General features: G+C 34.9%; 1 protein-coding gene across 2 annotated transcripts in view; it reads right to left on the minus strand.

Annotated features, from left to right (window-relative positions):
• sli (slit guidance ligand) overlaps window positions 1-17,753 on the minus strand; it is a 148,848-nt gene extending 131,095 nt beyond the window's left edge. For both annotated transcript variants that reach the window (XM_066395308.1, XM_066395306.1), the window contains exons 1-2: window positions 17,451-17,753; window positions 13,487-13,842 (exon numbers count right to left, since the gene is read on the minus strand). In XM_066395308.1, coding sequence (XP_066251405.1) covers window positions 13,487-13,758 — 272 coding nt within the window. In that variant the 5' untranslated portion in view covers window positions 13,759-13,842; window positions 17,451-17,753. The remainder of the gene's footprint in view (window positions 1-13,486; window positions 13,843-17,450) is intronic.
• Window positions 17,754-18,005: the final 252 nt, after the last annotated feature.

The following is an 18,005-nucleotide window of genomic DNA, read 5'->3' on the forward strand; positions in this document are numbered from 1 at the left end:
AAAATTTTTGTGAAAACACGGGAAATGATTGCATCTGAACATAAAAACATGCCGCGCCTATCCCCTTTAATAATCCATCGCGATGTCGCAGAAGTCCCCTATGGAAGAGATTTATGAAAATCCCTGGATTTTGTCACTTTTGTTGCGGATTTTCTGGTCTTGACACCGTGTTAATTAGTTCGCGAGATATTATTTTTCGCGATGCGGAATTGCTGTTTTTCAACACCCTCTCGGTCCATTGGAATGAGTGCTGAATGTTAAACAGCGCGTCAAACGAGCTTTATGAAAGTTTTTAACTAACTTTGTATTTTACGGCTAGCTGCAGCATTGTCAAGAGGCGACTTGCATTATAATATAGAAAACTATCCCAGAAGATAAACTGTAAATCTAAAGGTGAACATTTTGAGCTCAGTGTTTACAGAAGACCCGTAGGCCCTTAAATGTCCAGGCTTAATGAAATTAGGCATTCCCCAGGTAAGATACGAACACAAAGCACGTAACAACGGGCTAACACCCCCGATAGGCAAATCTGCGGGCTCGATCGGAATTTACTTAAATTGCAACAATTCCGAATTAGACAAACCACAGTTTTCGTTCCAAATTTCATATGGTTTGAATTCAGAATTTTTGATGCAGCCACGGTTACGTCACTTCCTGGTATATCTCGAATAATATTAAAATAATGAACCAATTTACAAACATCGGCCCACCTAATTAAGTTACATCCTTGAACCAATTAAACTGAAGTAAAAGTGTCTAAGAGTGTCAGATTTATCTGGCTCGTGGAACATTTGGCAACTATTTATATTCGTCGCTTCTTCAGTTTAGACGAACATAATTAAGGGTGATTTATGCATTTCCGTTGTTTTCTAAGCCATGACGATGGTTATGTACTTTGCAGGGCATTAATATCGTCATAAAACAGCTACGAAGTTTGCGAAGGCATTTATAGGCAAAATATTTATATTTCAGCGGTTACAGTTAATTAATCTAAAGCTCTAGTATCAGCAAAACGCCTATCTTTGGGATTGTTTTATTAATTTATTACAAAGCAGTTTACAAGTGCAACTACTACACATGCTGTCAGGATCTCATTAATCATAATCTCGATCTCGATAATAAATAAATGACCATCTGCTACCGCAACGATAATTAGAATATCATTAGTTATTCTTACGTGTGGGATGCAAGGGGATATTTGAAAGAACTTTTTATGTCAATAAAAGTTGACCATAACTGCATGGTAATTCGGTCGATATTCCTGATTAATCTTTACGAAGACCGCCACGATAGTCAATCAATCAATAACTAAAAAAACAGATTACCGACACAAATATGATCCCGATACCATAAGATATAATTACTGCCGTTTGATTGATTCAAAGTGGTTTGTAAGCGCAGGTTGTTGATTTTCATGTTCTGTACATTTTAATGCTTAGAATTCATGGTCACTTGTTTAAAATGATTGCTGGCTCAATATGACAAAAAAAGAACTAAAAATTAATAAGCTACGATTAAAGTTTGAGCTTTAATTATCTCAAATTAAGCAATTTTTATAAGAAAAAATGAACGTTGAATGAGGATGTTTAGATGGGTATACAGTATTATATGTCCGTTTCAAAACTTGCAAAATATTTTCTATCAATCTAATTTTCTAGCGCCTTCATTGTTAGGCTATTTGCTGCTTTTTCCAAAGCTTTTTCATTACTTTATCCAATTTAATTTCTCTCTAGGAATAATGGCTCTATAAATTATGCAACAATATGGAATTTTTTAATAAGGAATAGTTTATCAATTATGTAATCATTATTTCATAAAATTGCATCCTTCGATCCGAATCGTCTTTAATTAATTCATGGAGGTACTTATTTGAATTTTATAAGGGCGAATGTGCCCTATTTTGCGGCTTTGCCGCATGATACGATTCGATTTTTAGTCTTATTTAAAATTATATAACATTTTTGTAACAACTTCGAGAGGTTCTTTCTAGTAATCTTATACATATACGGGGTTCGCCTTGGGGACCTAACACAATCCGTATATGGAAAATTACAAGTTTAATGCATTTTTGAAGTTTGTATTTTTGTTTTGTGGAAAAAACCTGACATGGTAAACATATTTTTAACCAGATATAAGTTTTGGTTAAACCAGAAACTGACCCTTACTTTATTTTTTAAATAGAACGTGGCAGTTTCTTTTATAAAAACGAGTTTTTTGTCAAAAATAAACTTTAGTTTCATAATGCAACATAGTATCGATTCTCAACTGTTTTTGATTTATCTTGATTTTTATGACTTTGACGATACGTTTAGAGCTTTACTAAAATTGGATTATCTACAAAACTATTTGACATAAATTGATAATATAAATTTTAAATTACAGGAAAATTAACACATTGTTATAAACAATTAAAAAATTAACAAAAAAAAAATTTAAGTTTTTGAAGAAAATTGTTGAAATTCAGAATTTTTAAATTCAAAAGTAATTTTTTAAAAATAGTTTTGTAAATAATTGAGTTTTGTAAAAGCTCTACAAGTGTCTACAATGTGAAACTTGGTGACTCTGTATATCGAAAATAATACTTTTTTACCCTGGACTTCTTAGAACTTTTTAATTATTTTACACAGTACTATCGTCCACCGAAATATCTCCATGATGATATGTTAGACCCTGAATATCTATTGATTATCGGGAAAAATATATAATATAAACCTGCTTACCTCACAATTTATCTTCGAACACACAATTTTCACGCTTTCATCGTCATTTACGTTTTCCAGAGGCTTTTGCCAAAATTACCAAATCCCTATCTTAAACTCATAACGTCCTTACGCTCTTGATACTTTGTATCCTATTCCGACCTTCCATTAACTATTTTATCAACTAAAAATCTCGTGTGTCATCCAACGATTAAGGCTTGTTAGGGAACATGAAAATGTTCAAATTCTAAAGGCACATTCCTTCCCTCGAGCTTTACCACAAGAAATGCAACAAACATCCAAGAAATGTTCCCGTCTTTGTGTGGTTCCTTCATGTCTAGGTAGACACATCTAATACCTGGTAACGAATGTCACTGGACTGACGAAATGACACTAACGACAGCACGTTTCGGTTAAAGCCACAAAATATGTCGTTATGTGGCAGCCGCAAAAGAGAACGTTCAAGGGGCCCGACACACCCGTTAACAGATGCGTTTGCTTATATTGCGTAAGATATGTTTGGACTTTGGATGACGGAATTGACGGATATATTATTAAGGATGTTATTCGAGTGAGTGTTAGAAACGTGCAAAATATCGAGTATCGTTTCACGCCTGTGACTGGGTAGGTAAATATACAGCCGAGATCCAGATCCTGAAAGGTCCATTAGCGGTTTCAAATCACCTGTTTTACGGCCGATCGGAATCTCTTAGGTAGTTATGGATTTAAAGACCTCAAGATCACTGATGTAGATAGCTTGGATTTACCCGCAGATTACGGGTTATTTCATTCAATATTTTTCAGTTAAAAAGATACAATCTTTCACCGTTTTATGATAATCAGGAAATGGGGATTACATTGGCGACATTTTCAAAACCCAAAACTCTGAAGTGGCACTTAAAAATAGTCTTTAAAACGACAGTCTGCACCATTATAAAGCAAAACCTGATGCCAACATAAACTGAGCAAAATATTTACGGCTCCGAATATTTGCAGCTTCTCAAAAAGTGTAAAATCGACTTAATAGAGGCTGCGTTGAAAGCTTAACTGGGGACATTTCAGGTCTCCACACACAACGCGAACCATAAAAGTCTATTAAAAGCAGGGAATATCTTTCCTAAGTAGCTCGTTAAATCGAAATTAAGTTCCCCTCCATTAACAATTAAAAAAACACGATATACCTGATGCTATGTTGGCTTCAGTGAATAAGTTTATCTTTTGTGTAAATCAAATGCGCTGAAGGATGTAATTTTTTTCATTATTCTCAAGGCTTTGCTGAGAAACCAGAGAGTTTCTTTAATTTTTACATGCCCCCCATTCTCTTTGAAATATACAAAGCGTCTAAGCCGAAAACACTTAAATTTGATGCATTTACGGCACTCCGGTAGCCTGGTTGAAGCCTTTTCATTCACCTTCATGTTTACAGAGCTGGAACCCCAAATTAAAAAAGTAATTAATCTGTCAGTCCTCTTGATGTGTTTAGTAAACCAAAACTACTTTACTATAGTTTTTTAACGATTTTTTGATACACCGAGAGGTGGAGCCCTAAGTAAAATACAACCTGATAGAAAATTAGACCAGATTATTCTTGAACGAGTGTTTCCAATAGGTATTTTTTTGTTTTTCAGGGGTTACGGATTTTTTGTATGCTTAAGTAGTATAACTGGCTTTGAGAATCAAAAGGTTTCTAAATGCATGTGTGTTCAATGCCATAGTTATAAAGCATATTTGTTAAGTGGAATCTTGCATAAATACATAACTTACCTACACTATTGCTTTGTAACGCATATACTATTCGGGAATTATGACAGAAACTTACCTGGAAATAAGAGAAGATTTTAGTAAAAATTACAACAACAAAAAAACAGCAGAAGAAGCAATTATGTTAATTTCAGAAAATCATCAAACCAAACTGATCATTAGAATATGATAGGGAATATTCTTGGTACGGGCCAAATTATTACTGTGCTGTCCAATTTAACTGCAAGTTAATTTTCATAGAAATGTGGAAATAAAATTTCGGTATTGGTCATGTGCTTGGTTTTTGTAGAAAGACTCTAAATCTATTAAACTTTTTGTCGAAAATTTTCTACCCAAAAACCTTTTGTCTTAATGTGTCAATATATTTGATAAGGAACTGGCCAATATCGAACTACATAATTATATTTTCTTAGAAATACTCGAAATACAAACAGATTTCCGCCATATCGGCTATCGAAGTTTGAAAGGAGACGAAATATATTTTTTAAATAGGTTAACGTGCCGTTTTTAGTCAAAATCGAATCATACAATCATTATCAAAGATGATGAGATGATGGGGTAAGTGACTTCCCATATTTCTTGAAGATGACTAACGCGACACCTGGATTTTCCGTTGTATTTAAACTGTGTGCATGCGTGCTCATTGGTGAGAGAGGCTTCGGCGCACACGATGTGTGACGCAGTGCGTTTCCAATCTTGATAGAGGACCGTTTTTCTGATAAATCTAGGAGAGTATCCCTGAAATTGACACCTCGGTGAAAAGTATCTGAAGGAGCCTGCGTCACTGCTGACTTCTCTACCTGTCTCAACCTTCATATCCCTTTATACACTGCAACTGCGTGGAACTGAGTAAACTCCAGGTGCTGACAAAAGCTTTCGTTTGCCCTCGGCTAATCTCAAGCTCTGGCGGATTGGCTGAGTCGATGCAGCAACAGACCGTAGTGTTGATGAAAGAACCTTCAATTTTTTGAAGTTGCGATCCAGATGCCACGTCATTAACTTGTCGGTTGTTGTTGAGAAGTCTGAGCTTACGCTGAGATTGCGCAATTGGACTTAAAAACTTTAAGTAAGGTCCAATTAATTATAGTTCGAGATTAAATCAAAAAGGAAACACTGCTGTTATTAGTATTAAAATACAAATTAATAAAACACTAATATGCGATTGCGAATCAGGTAAGTTCTATTGGAGATCGGCCAATAATGCCAATGTGAGACATCATTATCTTCCATGGAAAGTTCAAGGATATTTGAAGAAGACATTTAGCATCCACTGCCATACTTCATCTTCCTATTAATACTTAAAATTTACTGCTAAACCGTAAAGTTACTCTAAATATAGGTACCTGTTCGCGGTTTTACGGTCATATATATCGTATATTAACGTTTTAATAGCCAAAGAAAATAAAGAAAGGCTTGCCAGCAACTTTCCAACACCCCAGAGCGAGCAATATCCCGATAACTACCGGTTGGTGGCGTTTTCGATAATAAAATTTAAAAGGGTTTTTGTTTGTCGTACTTTGATGGCGTTTGTCGTTATGTTTTCCTAATGATAACTTACTTTTTAGCACCGTAACGCTGCCGCGAGTGCAATTTCAGAACTTTTTGATTAAATTTCTCCCGTTATTTTTAATGGGCAACGGAAAAAGTTTTAGAATTAAATTTTCTCTTTAATATGCAAACAGACGCTTTAGAGAACGTTTACGAATGTGTGGGTGGATATGATAATCCATTAAATTCTAAAAACGCGAATACGTATATATGAGATTAGTCTGCAAAAACAACTTGTAATTCCAATTCCAAATCGCTATGGCTGCAGAACTACGCTAAATTGCATTAGAGCTACCGGAGCTCCAAGATCTACGATCGAGATTCTGGTCGCGAACTTTTGAAATTAGTCAGAGACGTTCTATGCATGACGGTGCATGGGATTTATTTAAGTTTCCCTCCTTCCTAGTAAAGAAAGTTAGATTAAGTTCCAGCAAGGTGGAACCTCAATACAAGACCTACATTCATGGCTTAAAATGATTTCCTGCAAGGACAAGTGAAGTCTGCCAAACTAATATTATTTCGCAAAAGTCTTATTTAAACTGGGTGATGTCAGGATTATACCAAACGAGCTATTGTAAATGAAACTGAGTAAAATTTAAAACTTCTGTGTGAAAGTTAAAGATATTACAAATTCCTTAATAAAATGAAATTATGGTCCTTCTATGCCTACGAATTTTTGATATTTTGAGATGTCTTGAAAAGCTTTGCAACTTTACACATAAATATGTGTCAATTCAGTACCGTTCCAAACGGGGCACTAAAAGAGTAAAGCATATAAAATAGGTAAAATTTCAATGTGAAGATGAGAGATTCTTGAATACCTACTAGATTTTGAACGATCTACATTTATTATCCTTGATAATTTGTTATTAGCTTCTGGAAAAACACTTTGCACTTAAATCACAGCAATCCACTAAAGTGCTAAACGAGACATATAACTAACATAATTAATAAGTAAAATGTCCTTATAAAGCTCAAAGATTCCTGGATCCCTATAGACAAAGATCTTCGACGATCTACACATACTTCTAAGAATTTTGAATATTTCATCACCCGAGATTTTTTAACAAGCACTGAAGCGGAGCCCTTAAATCTGACTAAATTCAGTGCCATATCAACCAGGCATTAAATTAATAATACAAAACAAGGTACGACTTCTAGCTTTTAGTAGCGTTTTTTTGAAAGAGCTGTAAAAGTAGAGTCCCCTAAAGTATTTCCTCTAATACTTGAACTAACCTGCGTTTAACGTGATTGAGAACAGTGGCACTCACTAAAACCAAATTTAGTTTTCGTTATATGGTACGTCTGGAAGTAAAGAATTTTTAAAACCAGAATCCTTTGATGATAATTGATATAAAAAATTAAAACATCTAGGGCAATTCTAGTTGTAAAGATGTAAACAGGTATATTTAATTTATCAGCTTATTCATATTTTAATTGAGTCGGTCAACATTTATAATCTTGAAAGTTTTCTTTTATGTTTCTTGACCTAAAATTGAAATCCAAAGTGTTTTGTTATTCGAATTGTCTGAAAACACTTCAAAATTATTCAAAAATACTTGCATGGGGGAAATTATGACTGCGTGGTTGTGAAAGCCTTTATCGAACTTTCCTCGAAGGGGACTGCTATAAACTTTTCTGGAAGAAACATCAAGTACCTACATAATTCTTTGACATTTCTCTCGAAACTATTTCCGCCGTTCTATATTTCTCCCACTTAAAGGTTAGTGCTTCCTTATATCTCAGCAGATGAACTAAACTACCTGAGAGATAAACATTTTATGTGTGATCTTTCAAATCCTGTAATTCAGAATTTGCTGCAATTTTTGCGGACTTTCTTATTTTAGTTTCAAGCATTTGAAGAGTTAGTATGATAATAAATCATAAAACCATTTTAATTTGTAGATCTTCACAGATTTTGGTTATAATAGGGGATACCAGGGTTAAAGAATACTCAATTATGCTAATGTATCAAACAATATTTAAAGTGAATCCTCTCTAAAACGGTAAGCTCCTGTAAAAAGCATTCACTATTAAGTAGGTGAAAGGAAGTTCTCGAAGGTTCACTTTTGAAAATTTTCCTATGCGTCTGTCTGATATGTAAAAATGGCTGAAACGTGAAATAGTGCAGCTCCATGTATAGAGCCTCCATTCAAGAACGATTTTACAATATATTCCTCAAAACATTCCTTTTTTAAGGGAGTAAAACTAATAGTTGTGGAAGCTTTACTTTTAAAGTGACAATTTAATGAAAATTACTAAACGGATTTGAGGCAAGTTTAGCACCACACATTCAGAGAAGTTTTCAGAATAAATTTCTTAAAGCATTCTCTATTAAGGGAGTAAAAGGAGCAATTTTCGATGTCTCACATTTAAAACGACAATTTAATGAAATTACTCTAAAAATTGATGGAAATTACAGTAAAATTTCCAAGTAAAAATACTTGATAGTGTCTGTTGAAGTTAAAATTCCGGGATTACTTCCTCAAAGCATCCTGTATAAGTGGGTAAAAAGCAGAGTTAAGAGTTTGAAGTGATAATGCAATGAAAACAGCTTAAAAATTAGAGTTGAATTCCAAAGGAAAAATGAGTTCAAGTTTGAAGTGCTGCAGTTCCTTTAAGAGAGCCTCTATTCAAGGTAAATTTTGAGGATGACTTCTTTTAAGTATTTTCTACTATGTGGATGAAAGGAGCAGTTTTGCAAGTCACACTTTTCAAGCGAAAGTTTATAAAAACCGCTAAAGAGTAGAGGCACATTCAGTAGAAGAAAGGTGCAGGGACAATTTGAGGTGCACAAGGTAGGTACAGCAAGAGAATTGATTAAAATCAGTCATCAAATTCCTCGACGAATCCTGCTTGCTTCAATGCAAATTTACGTTCAGTTTTCTCTTGAATCGCGCAGTGAGATGAGCCTTGGTCTCTCATAAGAGGCCAAGGCTTCTTTGGTCCAAAATAACCAGCTAAAACTTTCATACAATGCATACACTAATTAAGAACATCTTCACACATCCTTCGGGCCTCAAATTAGCAGCCAACCGACCTCTTTTGACAAATCGCCTAATCCATATAAATTTGCAGAATAATACCGACTCCAGTCCACTGAAATGTGCGAAATACGGGGAGAATTAGTTAACTTCTCACCCCCGTCTGACTTAGACAGATGATTTTCGCTAATTTGAACTTCGGGGATGGGTATTATTTAAAATAAAGAGCCCGAAATTTCTGTTTGTGAACAAGTTGAAGGTAAAGGCTGAAGATTAACCAGCCCAAAAGTTTTGAGGTAATTAATTGGCTAGCTCCTGAAATTGCTGGAATTAGATACTCGTACTGGTAACTAGCATAATTTTGGGCAGAGCGATTTATCAGTGTTTATTAAGAGAGATCTGACGTTTATTATTTGCAGCCTGCTTCGCTAATGAGATAATGTGTACCATCTTATATTTTAGGCATGTTGAGATTTAATAATGAACCAGGAATTCGGTGGAATTTCTTCTGCTTTCTTTGGGCTTTAATATTTCGACTACCGAAAATAAAAAGTGATTCAGACCGTCTGTTCCTTGACACAATCAAGCCCCCCATTGTCTTACAATCTTGTGAGTAGTTAACAATCGAATTCGGTGCACTGAAGCGGGTCACTAGCCGTCAAAATTCGTTATTATTCTCTTTTGAAACGGTTAAATGCTTTGTCCTTTTCCCGATTCGATTTCTGCAGGAGGGACTCAATGGAACAATACTTTGACGCTTTGTTTGCGCCTTTTTGCCAAGAATACTCATCAACAGTAATTCTGACAAGCCAGGCACATGAGTGTCTGCTCGTAATAGTTTAAAGTAATTAATAATAATTTAACGGTACTCAAAACGTTTCATGTGGGATCCACTCGTTACGAACAGCAATCAATTTAAGATGCACTGAACGAGTGGTAGCGTTTCGAACCGAACTTAAGCTTAATTGCAACAGGAAATATCATATACCGCTGGTATATCTCTACCCATTGAGAATTCAATGCCCCCATTAAAGAAATCTGCTAAACTGCACTTCAGACTCAACCTATTAAAATACCTTCGGTAAAAATTTCGATGTTGAACGGTTAGAACAAGTGCGGTTCAACGCGAGATATAGGCCTGATTTCTCTAAAGACTTATTAATTACATATACGCTAATTACTATGGGCGTTGATTTAGATAAATCATTTAGACAGAACTTTCTCGTATATGTGCAAGAATTTTGCGGTATACGCAGAATACTACAATATTCAATCAATTTATAGCCTTTTGAACATTTAGCAATGACGAACGACTTCGTTCTGATGTAGGCGTGCCAAGTGTCTCAGAATTCCACAAAACAAGGATATTGAGAAGAAAGGTTTAGTCAACAAAGAAAATCTGAACATGTGAGTGGAACCTCAAAGAACGGTTCCATTGGAGAAGAAAATTAAGTAAAACGTTTTCTATTGAACGAAGCGCGTGAGAAAACCAAATGGGAGTCTATTGAAAAAGGTAGAAGATACGTACCAATGAAAGGAATCATTAATTGATTTAATAAGGGAAACATTTTAGATTTTCAATCTGTGTTTAGAATTTAAATTCCATATAATGCTTCTGTTGCTCTCTATAAGATATCCCAACATTCGAACGACCATTGGGATCTCTGACACCATAAGAGACCTAGAATCGGTTGCTCATTTTTTAAAAATTTTTTCAACGATTCCTAAGATACCCAAAGAAACACAAAATTGAGTTAGTGAAGAAATATTTGCTTTTTTGCCTGAATTCGCATTACCATTTGCATAAATTTTACAGGTGCAATTTCTGTTTGAAGTAAAAATATTCCTCGAGATTTAACTCGAAAATGGGCATTCGGTAATTTCCTAAATACCTCGTTCCAGTTGTTGAAATTTTCAATTAAGGTACACCAACTAATCAAAGTATGCTTCCACGTTAAGCTTCACAGAATCAAGCAGATTAATCCAGATATCCTAGATAATCTGGAAATATCTGTCAGCTCTTTTTACCTATGATGTGTTCCTAATATATTTGTTTTTATAAGCGCTTCAAGTATACCAAGGAAACAAAAAATGTGTTTCATGTTAAACATGATTTAGACCAATTTTTTCTAATTTTTTCCGGTTGTTATCGTGCATAAGTCAGTAGCTGGTTCAGATTTGGGCGCATTACTACTGAGAGAATTGTTAACATTTGGAAACTTGTTTCCATCGATTCTAAATATCTCCGAGTCGCATTTCTCAAATCTACACAAACAATTTTAATTTTCCCATTATTCTTCACTCTAGCTGTTCTTCTTTATCTATTAAAATTCCTCCAGTATTTGATGGCTTCTCTCTTATTCTTCTTTTCCTTTTTTAAGATCAAGCATCTCTTATTTAAAATTTTTCGTAATAGTGGTTATTTATTATTTTATAATTTTCTCTGTTTCTTTGTCAAGAGCTCCTCATGAGTGGCTCACGTTGGCAAAACTTAAGAGAATTATGTGTCGTTTGGCTTTAACCAAAGAATTCTCAAATTAACTTTCCGACTAAGTATAAAGTAGCCTTTAAGACTGGCCCTTTTCCTAATTTCCACCAGGAGGAAATACCTAGGTTTCCACGTTTCAGCCATTTAATCATTGATGCAGCATTTATGCTTGAAAAGTCAAGCTGCCAGTTGAGATTATAATTAAATTTCGTTTATTAAAGTTTTACGCGAACTTAACTCATTTTAGTATTATAATACAGCCTCTATAGATTCTTAGATATGGGCAAGCATTTGGAGCACCTTTAAATGAAATTTTCCTAATCATACATAAAGAACATGCCCAGGGCGAAGTTTTCTAACAAATTACCAATTCCCATCAACAAATTGCGTTATTCATCGTCGACTGAACTTTCCCAACAACAATTCATACCTGTTTCAATATATTTGGGATTTTGAGACACGATCAAAGTTATAATTGACAAACTTCGGAATTAACTCGGCTATAGCGAACTGAGCCAACTTTTAAAGTTAAATTTGATACACACACATATTCTCGTTTAAAAGTTGTTTTATTATGTCGTGTCGCTGATAATTAGAAATTCCCTTCGAGTTCACGGAAAACTGCCTTATTTGAATGGGAGATTATTTAGATTTAATTTCTATTAGATTTTGTGGGGACATCTAATTAGCATCACCAAATATATATTAATAGTCTAGATTTGTGCAGGGTATTAGACATCTGCCTGTTTTTTGGCTAAAAATACAGTAACAACGGGCTTTGAAATATTACACCAATTAGTGTAACAGAAGCGATGTTTTCTTTTACAGGGTGTCATGTGTCAAGATTGTTACAAAAGGTGTCTAAAATCACCGATCAACAAGACTTCCTGCTGTGCTCGTCTCGAAGGCTTCAGTAATATGTGCAAAGGGTAAACGACATTAGCTAAATATACTCGTAAATCCGGAAGTTTGTAGTTGTGATGTAGACATTATTATATATTTAGTGTATAGAAATTTCGTTCTAATCTGAAGGTAGATTCAGAAAATTCTACATCCGAAATTGAGCCCCAGACAATTCTCGATCATTAAAAGTGCAGATCTGATTAATTGTCTGGATGAGCGCTATACTGAGAGGATGATTCCAACCAGAGCTGGCCTTAGCAAGTTTGACGAAATTTTTAATCATCGCCTTCCTACACACAAGAACGACCACTGACCAAGAAGGTCCGCCGCCCTGAGCCGTCGCTCAACCCCGTTCACCTCTTTCAGTTCCCGAGATGAATGAACTTTTGTACTGATTTTTACAGTTTTGCAAGAGCTGGAAATGAAAGCTCTTCAAATTGAATTTTTCAAGCTCCCCAACCTCAATCCAGACATTCGAGGTCAGTACAGGACAGCCAAACTGGCGTAGAAGGCCAATATAGGGTAACTAAAGAGGTTGGCAAACTTTAAACCTTACTTTTTCGGGGATTATTTTTTGCCTTAAACTATTACAATTTGTCATGATAGGGCTCCGTATAGTCCAATCATTCTTCTAAACGTCCAAATTGATACAAAGCGTCGCTATCCAAGCAACACTAACGCATGAAAATTGCTATAAGATAATCAGAGATAATCAGCGAATTAATCTCCTTTCGTAATCAATCATTAGCCCATTTGTCCCAGAAATTATTGGATCGTAGTTTTAATGAAACACGCCAGCCATTGACAATAAATTTAATGCAGCAGTCGGAGCGTTCACAGTTGGCTGCTAATTATGACAGTACTAATTACTGTCATTTAGTAGTTTGGTTTGCTATTGTGCGGCAAATTCCTGGATCGCATAAATCAACTTAAAATTCCCATGGCCAGAAATCGATAGTTTTCAACTATGGCAATCGCTTTATGAAATATATGGCCGTTCCCTCTGATCTTTATGGTTTAATTACTTAGCATTCAAAGCGTGTCGTAGTAAAACCCCATAACTAAAACGAATAACTCATGCACTCCACATGCAAATAACTTACAGTCTTTCCGTATTAGTGGGAATCCCCCTGGGTACTGCAGCCAAACCTCTATGGGAACAATCCACGGTGGTACCGGAGCACACACATGATCTGGGACACTTGGTGCTCTCTCCGAAGGAGTACGTCGATCCAAATTGCGAGGGAAGTGAAGACTCGTGGCTGGATTTGGCAATGGAGGTGTGGATGAGAGGGAGAATGGACAACAATACAAAGATTTTGCCAGGAAATGTGAGGTGGAGACGGTCAGAGTTGGAGAGGTGTACCCCACCCATTGTGGGGCTTCGGAGTCGCAGCGACAAAAGTGAAAAGAAGTTTAGTTCGTGGAAATGGATTTTGGGCTTTAAGATGAAGGCCACCTGAAACAATTAGAAAATGGTTGCATTAGACCTTCATAAAAATGGGAGATATGTTGGTAGTTTGGCGCTTTATTCTATTAATACTGCTACGCAATTCCGGTTATTTACGAGTCATTCTAAATTACTGAAAAAGCCTAATTTAAGTCCTGTCCAAGTTCCAGCCTCAGAACTGTTCTCAAGTTACTAATACAGCATGTTCAAGTCACTTTAGGTTACTCCAGAATTTTTCTTCGCTTTATCGTTCCAATCAGTCTCAGAATCACATCGTATCTTCATCGTCAGTTCAGGTTAGGATTTAAAGCAGTCTCGAAATCTTATCATCTCAATTCATTTGTGAGGTAATTGCGCAGATAATAACTGATTGTTCAGGCTTCTTTAAGTTATTGAACGTTTCATTGAAATTAGTCAAATTTCATCAAAGCAATGAAATTAATCAATCATCATTTGAAGCGATTTTCAAAATCACTCTAGAAATCCAAAGTTATGTTACTACGTCAGTTCTTGATTTCGAGGTCTTTGGGGCTTCTCAATTGAGGTGTAGAAATAACAAAAGTATTGTCAGTTATATAACGAATTAAAAATTCTACAGAGCAGCAAAGGAATTATGGTACTGAATTGATTTAAATGGAGTTTTTGAAAGATTTATTGTTGATCTCCATTGATGAAAAAAATTTAATGTTCTACTGAGCTTCATTTTTTTCTAATCGCTTATTTAAATCAAAGGAAAGCATATTGTTTGGTCATAACCGTTTATGGTTCAACAGTCTTAAAAATACCTTTAAAAACCCTTTTTCAAGCAAGCGTTGTTATATTAATAAAAAAATCGTCTTGTTTTAAGAATATTTGGTTCGTTGATGTTGATTTAAATCCTTGAGGTTGGTTTGAACGTATTTCCCTATTGATCTCTTCATTTCTTTACATAAACTGAATTTAGATTTTATCGAGTTAATTAATATACAATCTAGATTATTTATTCCTAATTCGGAATTAACGCAAAGGTTAAAGTGAAGTGAGCATGGCCAGATTTGTGAAGAAATCGTCTAAATAAGAAACTTAATGTTTTTTGACATGGTTTTTCATCTATATATTTGAGGTTCTTCTCTGTGGCATGATTTCTATTTGATAATTTGAATTTGTATTTAACCGCATTAAGCAATACAATCTCCCATTATAATCATCTAATCTCAACATTATGCATAGGAAAATTGTTAAAACATTATTCTACCACGAAAGTACCATCGAATTTAGAAAAGTTTAAAATTATTGATATTCGAACATCTTCGAATGATTATATGAAATTTCGATGATGAAAAATCTTCGAATTGCCATTATCTCAGTGAAACTGATTTTGTTGTACAAAATTATCACTCAGAGGAAAATCGTGAACCAATTCATAAAACTGAAGAAGGAATTTTGAAGAATAAACGAAATTCTGTTTAGCATAACTACGAGAAACTTCAGACGTCTTCTGATAAATGGACCAAGCGAAGTTTCAGCAAGAAAATCAATTTATTAGAAGTAACGGAAGAAAGACAAGTAACGGATGAAATCAAATCTATGAAAAACTTTGAAAGCGCGGAGCCTTTTGAATTTCCTGCCGTTGCTATTATTAGAAGATAGAATATTTGCTAGCTCTGTTTGAGGAAATAAGGCCAATTCAGATGTTAAACAAATAGTTTATCCAGGGTTAACTTTTACCTTGTAAGGGAATACCTTTGCTTAGAGTAGAATTATAATAACTTTTAGGTACAGTTTCCCCTCAATCTAAATTTCAAATTTAGGGACTGTGACTAACTTTAAAAGCCATCAATTTCCGGCCTTTGAAACCTCATTACAACTCTCTGATCAGTGACGAAAAGCGCACTAATTCCATGTTTTACTCACATGAGAATTTTTACACTTGCCGAATAAACACCACTAAAGCTTTCTAAACCTACACTTAATATACCTGGATCGAAAGGCTTGGTCTTAAGATGTATTTTTTCCTAAAACCCACAGTATCATGTAGGATCGTTGTGCAAATTTAGTGATACACTGGACTAATAAAACCTTCACGGTGCACATTTATTCGTTTTGTTTAACGATAAAATTGATTCACCTCAAAACTTTCTGCGTTATTCATTTATTGTTTACTTGTAGGTGTGGAGGGTTTGAGATAACGAATTGGCGCAATACTGTCTATCATTTAAGTATTTAGATTAAAAAATTCAATTGGCCATGTAATCTTGTGTACCTAATCTATAAGTGAGTAATTTTTTTCGGTCGTTTTTGTATGAGGGTATGTTCGACCTTTGCATCATACTTTTCTAATCTAGTCATATTATTATTGCTTACGTGCAATTTAAAGTATGCATATGACAAGATTTTATTTTGAAGATATTTTTGTATGAAAAGTATATTTTTCCAGGACAGAACGCGGAGCTCATTAAAGCAGCACATAATCCTTGTAATGGTATTTTAACCAGGGTCTCCTCGATCGATCCGGAAGTCGTGCAGAACCGATCAAAAGGGACCAGAATGTTTGTTTAGAGTAATAATTTTCGATCGACTGCCTTTTCGGCAAATAAAGTTTCAAGACCGGCTCCCTACCGGCCCCGGGGGCCTTCCTTAAAGATGTAGGCATGCATTGGAATCGGGGGATCGATTTGGAAGTTCCTACTGGTGAATATAAAATATTCAGTAGCAAATCGAGAGTTTTGCACAAGCTTAACGTCTTGGGAGCTTTGGTAATAGGTAGGTAAAATCACTTCGAATATTCAGTCCATTATCTTTGGGCTTGATGTTGCTTTATGTGTTTAAATGTCCGTTTGTACAAAAATAAATAAAACCCAAAAAATTTTATAGTTCAATGTAATAATGGCATATTTGGATGTAAAATCTGCTCGAACAACACCTGGAACGCAAGGAAAAGAACACTTGGAACAATATTTGCAACACCCTGTACATTTTTAATGACTTGTATTTTAGCATTGTTACTACAAGTTACTACAGTAGTTTGCCTTATTAACTGAGGCAGATTTTATGTAATATTAAAAAAAAATCATGTGTAGCATTCACAATCATTTTTAAATGCGTCTGGTTTTCATAAATATCTAAAAGCTTCATATTGAAACTTTCCTTCAGAACCGTTTTAGAACTTAATATTTTTTTTCACAAAATACTAACTCAGTAAGTACACTTACATATATTGCTCTCCGCTAAGCAAATCATTTATTTTTATCGTGCATAATAGGTCCTGCCGAAATCAAAATCAATTTAACCGGGTTTCCCCTCTTAATTTTTAAAAATAAAAAAATACAGTCATGTTAAATTAGTTCTCTCCGTTAACAATTCGCCTTCGCCATTTCGTTGAAATACGTGACGCCACCCGTGGAATAGATAACATTTGTAAAAACCATTAATTCTGCCCCTAACTGAATTAAAACAAATCCAATTCTGAACTGTTCAGATTGAAACTAAGTGAAAGTGCGCCTCTAGGAGAATATTCCAAAACCATTCGATTTTTATTATTTTTTTATGTTTGGTGAATATACGAAAATTTAACGGAATTAGACCATCTCAATTACAAATTTTAATATTAGTTAAGAACTTTTTCTGGAAGAACTTACGTTTTGCAGCAGTTAGGTATTATAATACTCCATTCCGTCAAAAGAACAAAAACAAAACTTGCGTAAAAATATCGAAACAAAATCACACAAATCAAGACACAAAACTAAGCCTATAAAAGTCAAGCCTTTCGCGAAATCTCGTCGAAAATCTACTGATACTCAAAGAAATAAAAACACAAAATTCGATAGTTTTCGTTAATGTTTCAAAGACTGAAAGGAAATGTATCGCGTAAGCTCGAAAGCGCTCCGGAGCGACGAACTGCACCCTCGACAGAGTGAAAAGCGAATTGAAGCTTCGAATTGGAAGCGAGCTTGGTCTCTGTTTGAATTGAAAGCTTAGGGCGGGCTTCGATGGGAACTCGTTTTTGAGATATTAGATATGCGATGTTGTCGATAACGGGGGATTTTCCTGGGGCCGGTATTCAGTCGCCTTTTGGTTTGTTTTATCCTGACCAGAGATGCCTACGGAAATCTGCTTATAATATACCAACGATAGAAGGAAACCTTGAACATTTTAAAATACAAACGTAATCTTGCACATTTATGCACTTAATA

The sequence above is a fragment of the Euwallacea similis genome, chromosome 11 (assembly GCF_039881205.1).
Source record: "Euwallacea similis isolate ESF13 chromosome 11, ESF131.1, whole genome shotgun sequence".
NCBI lineage: Eukaryota > Metazoa > Arthropoda > Insecta > Coleoptera > Curculionidae > Euwallacea > Euwallacea similis.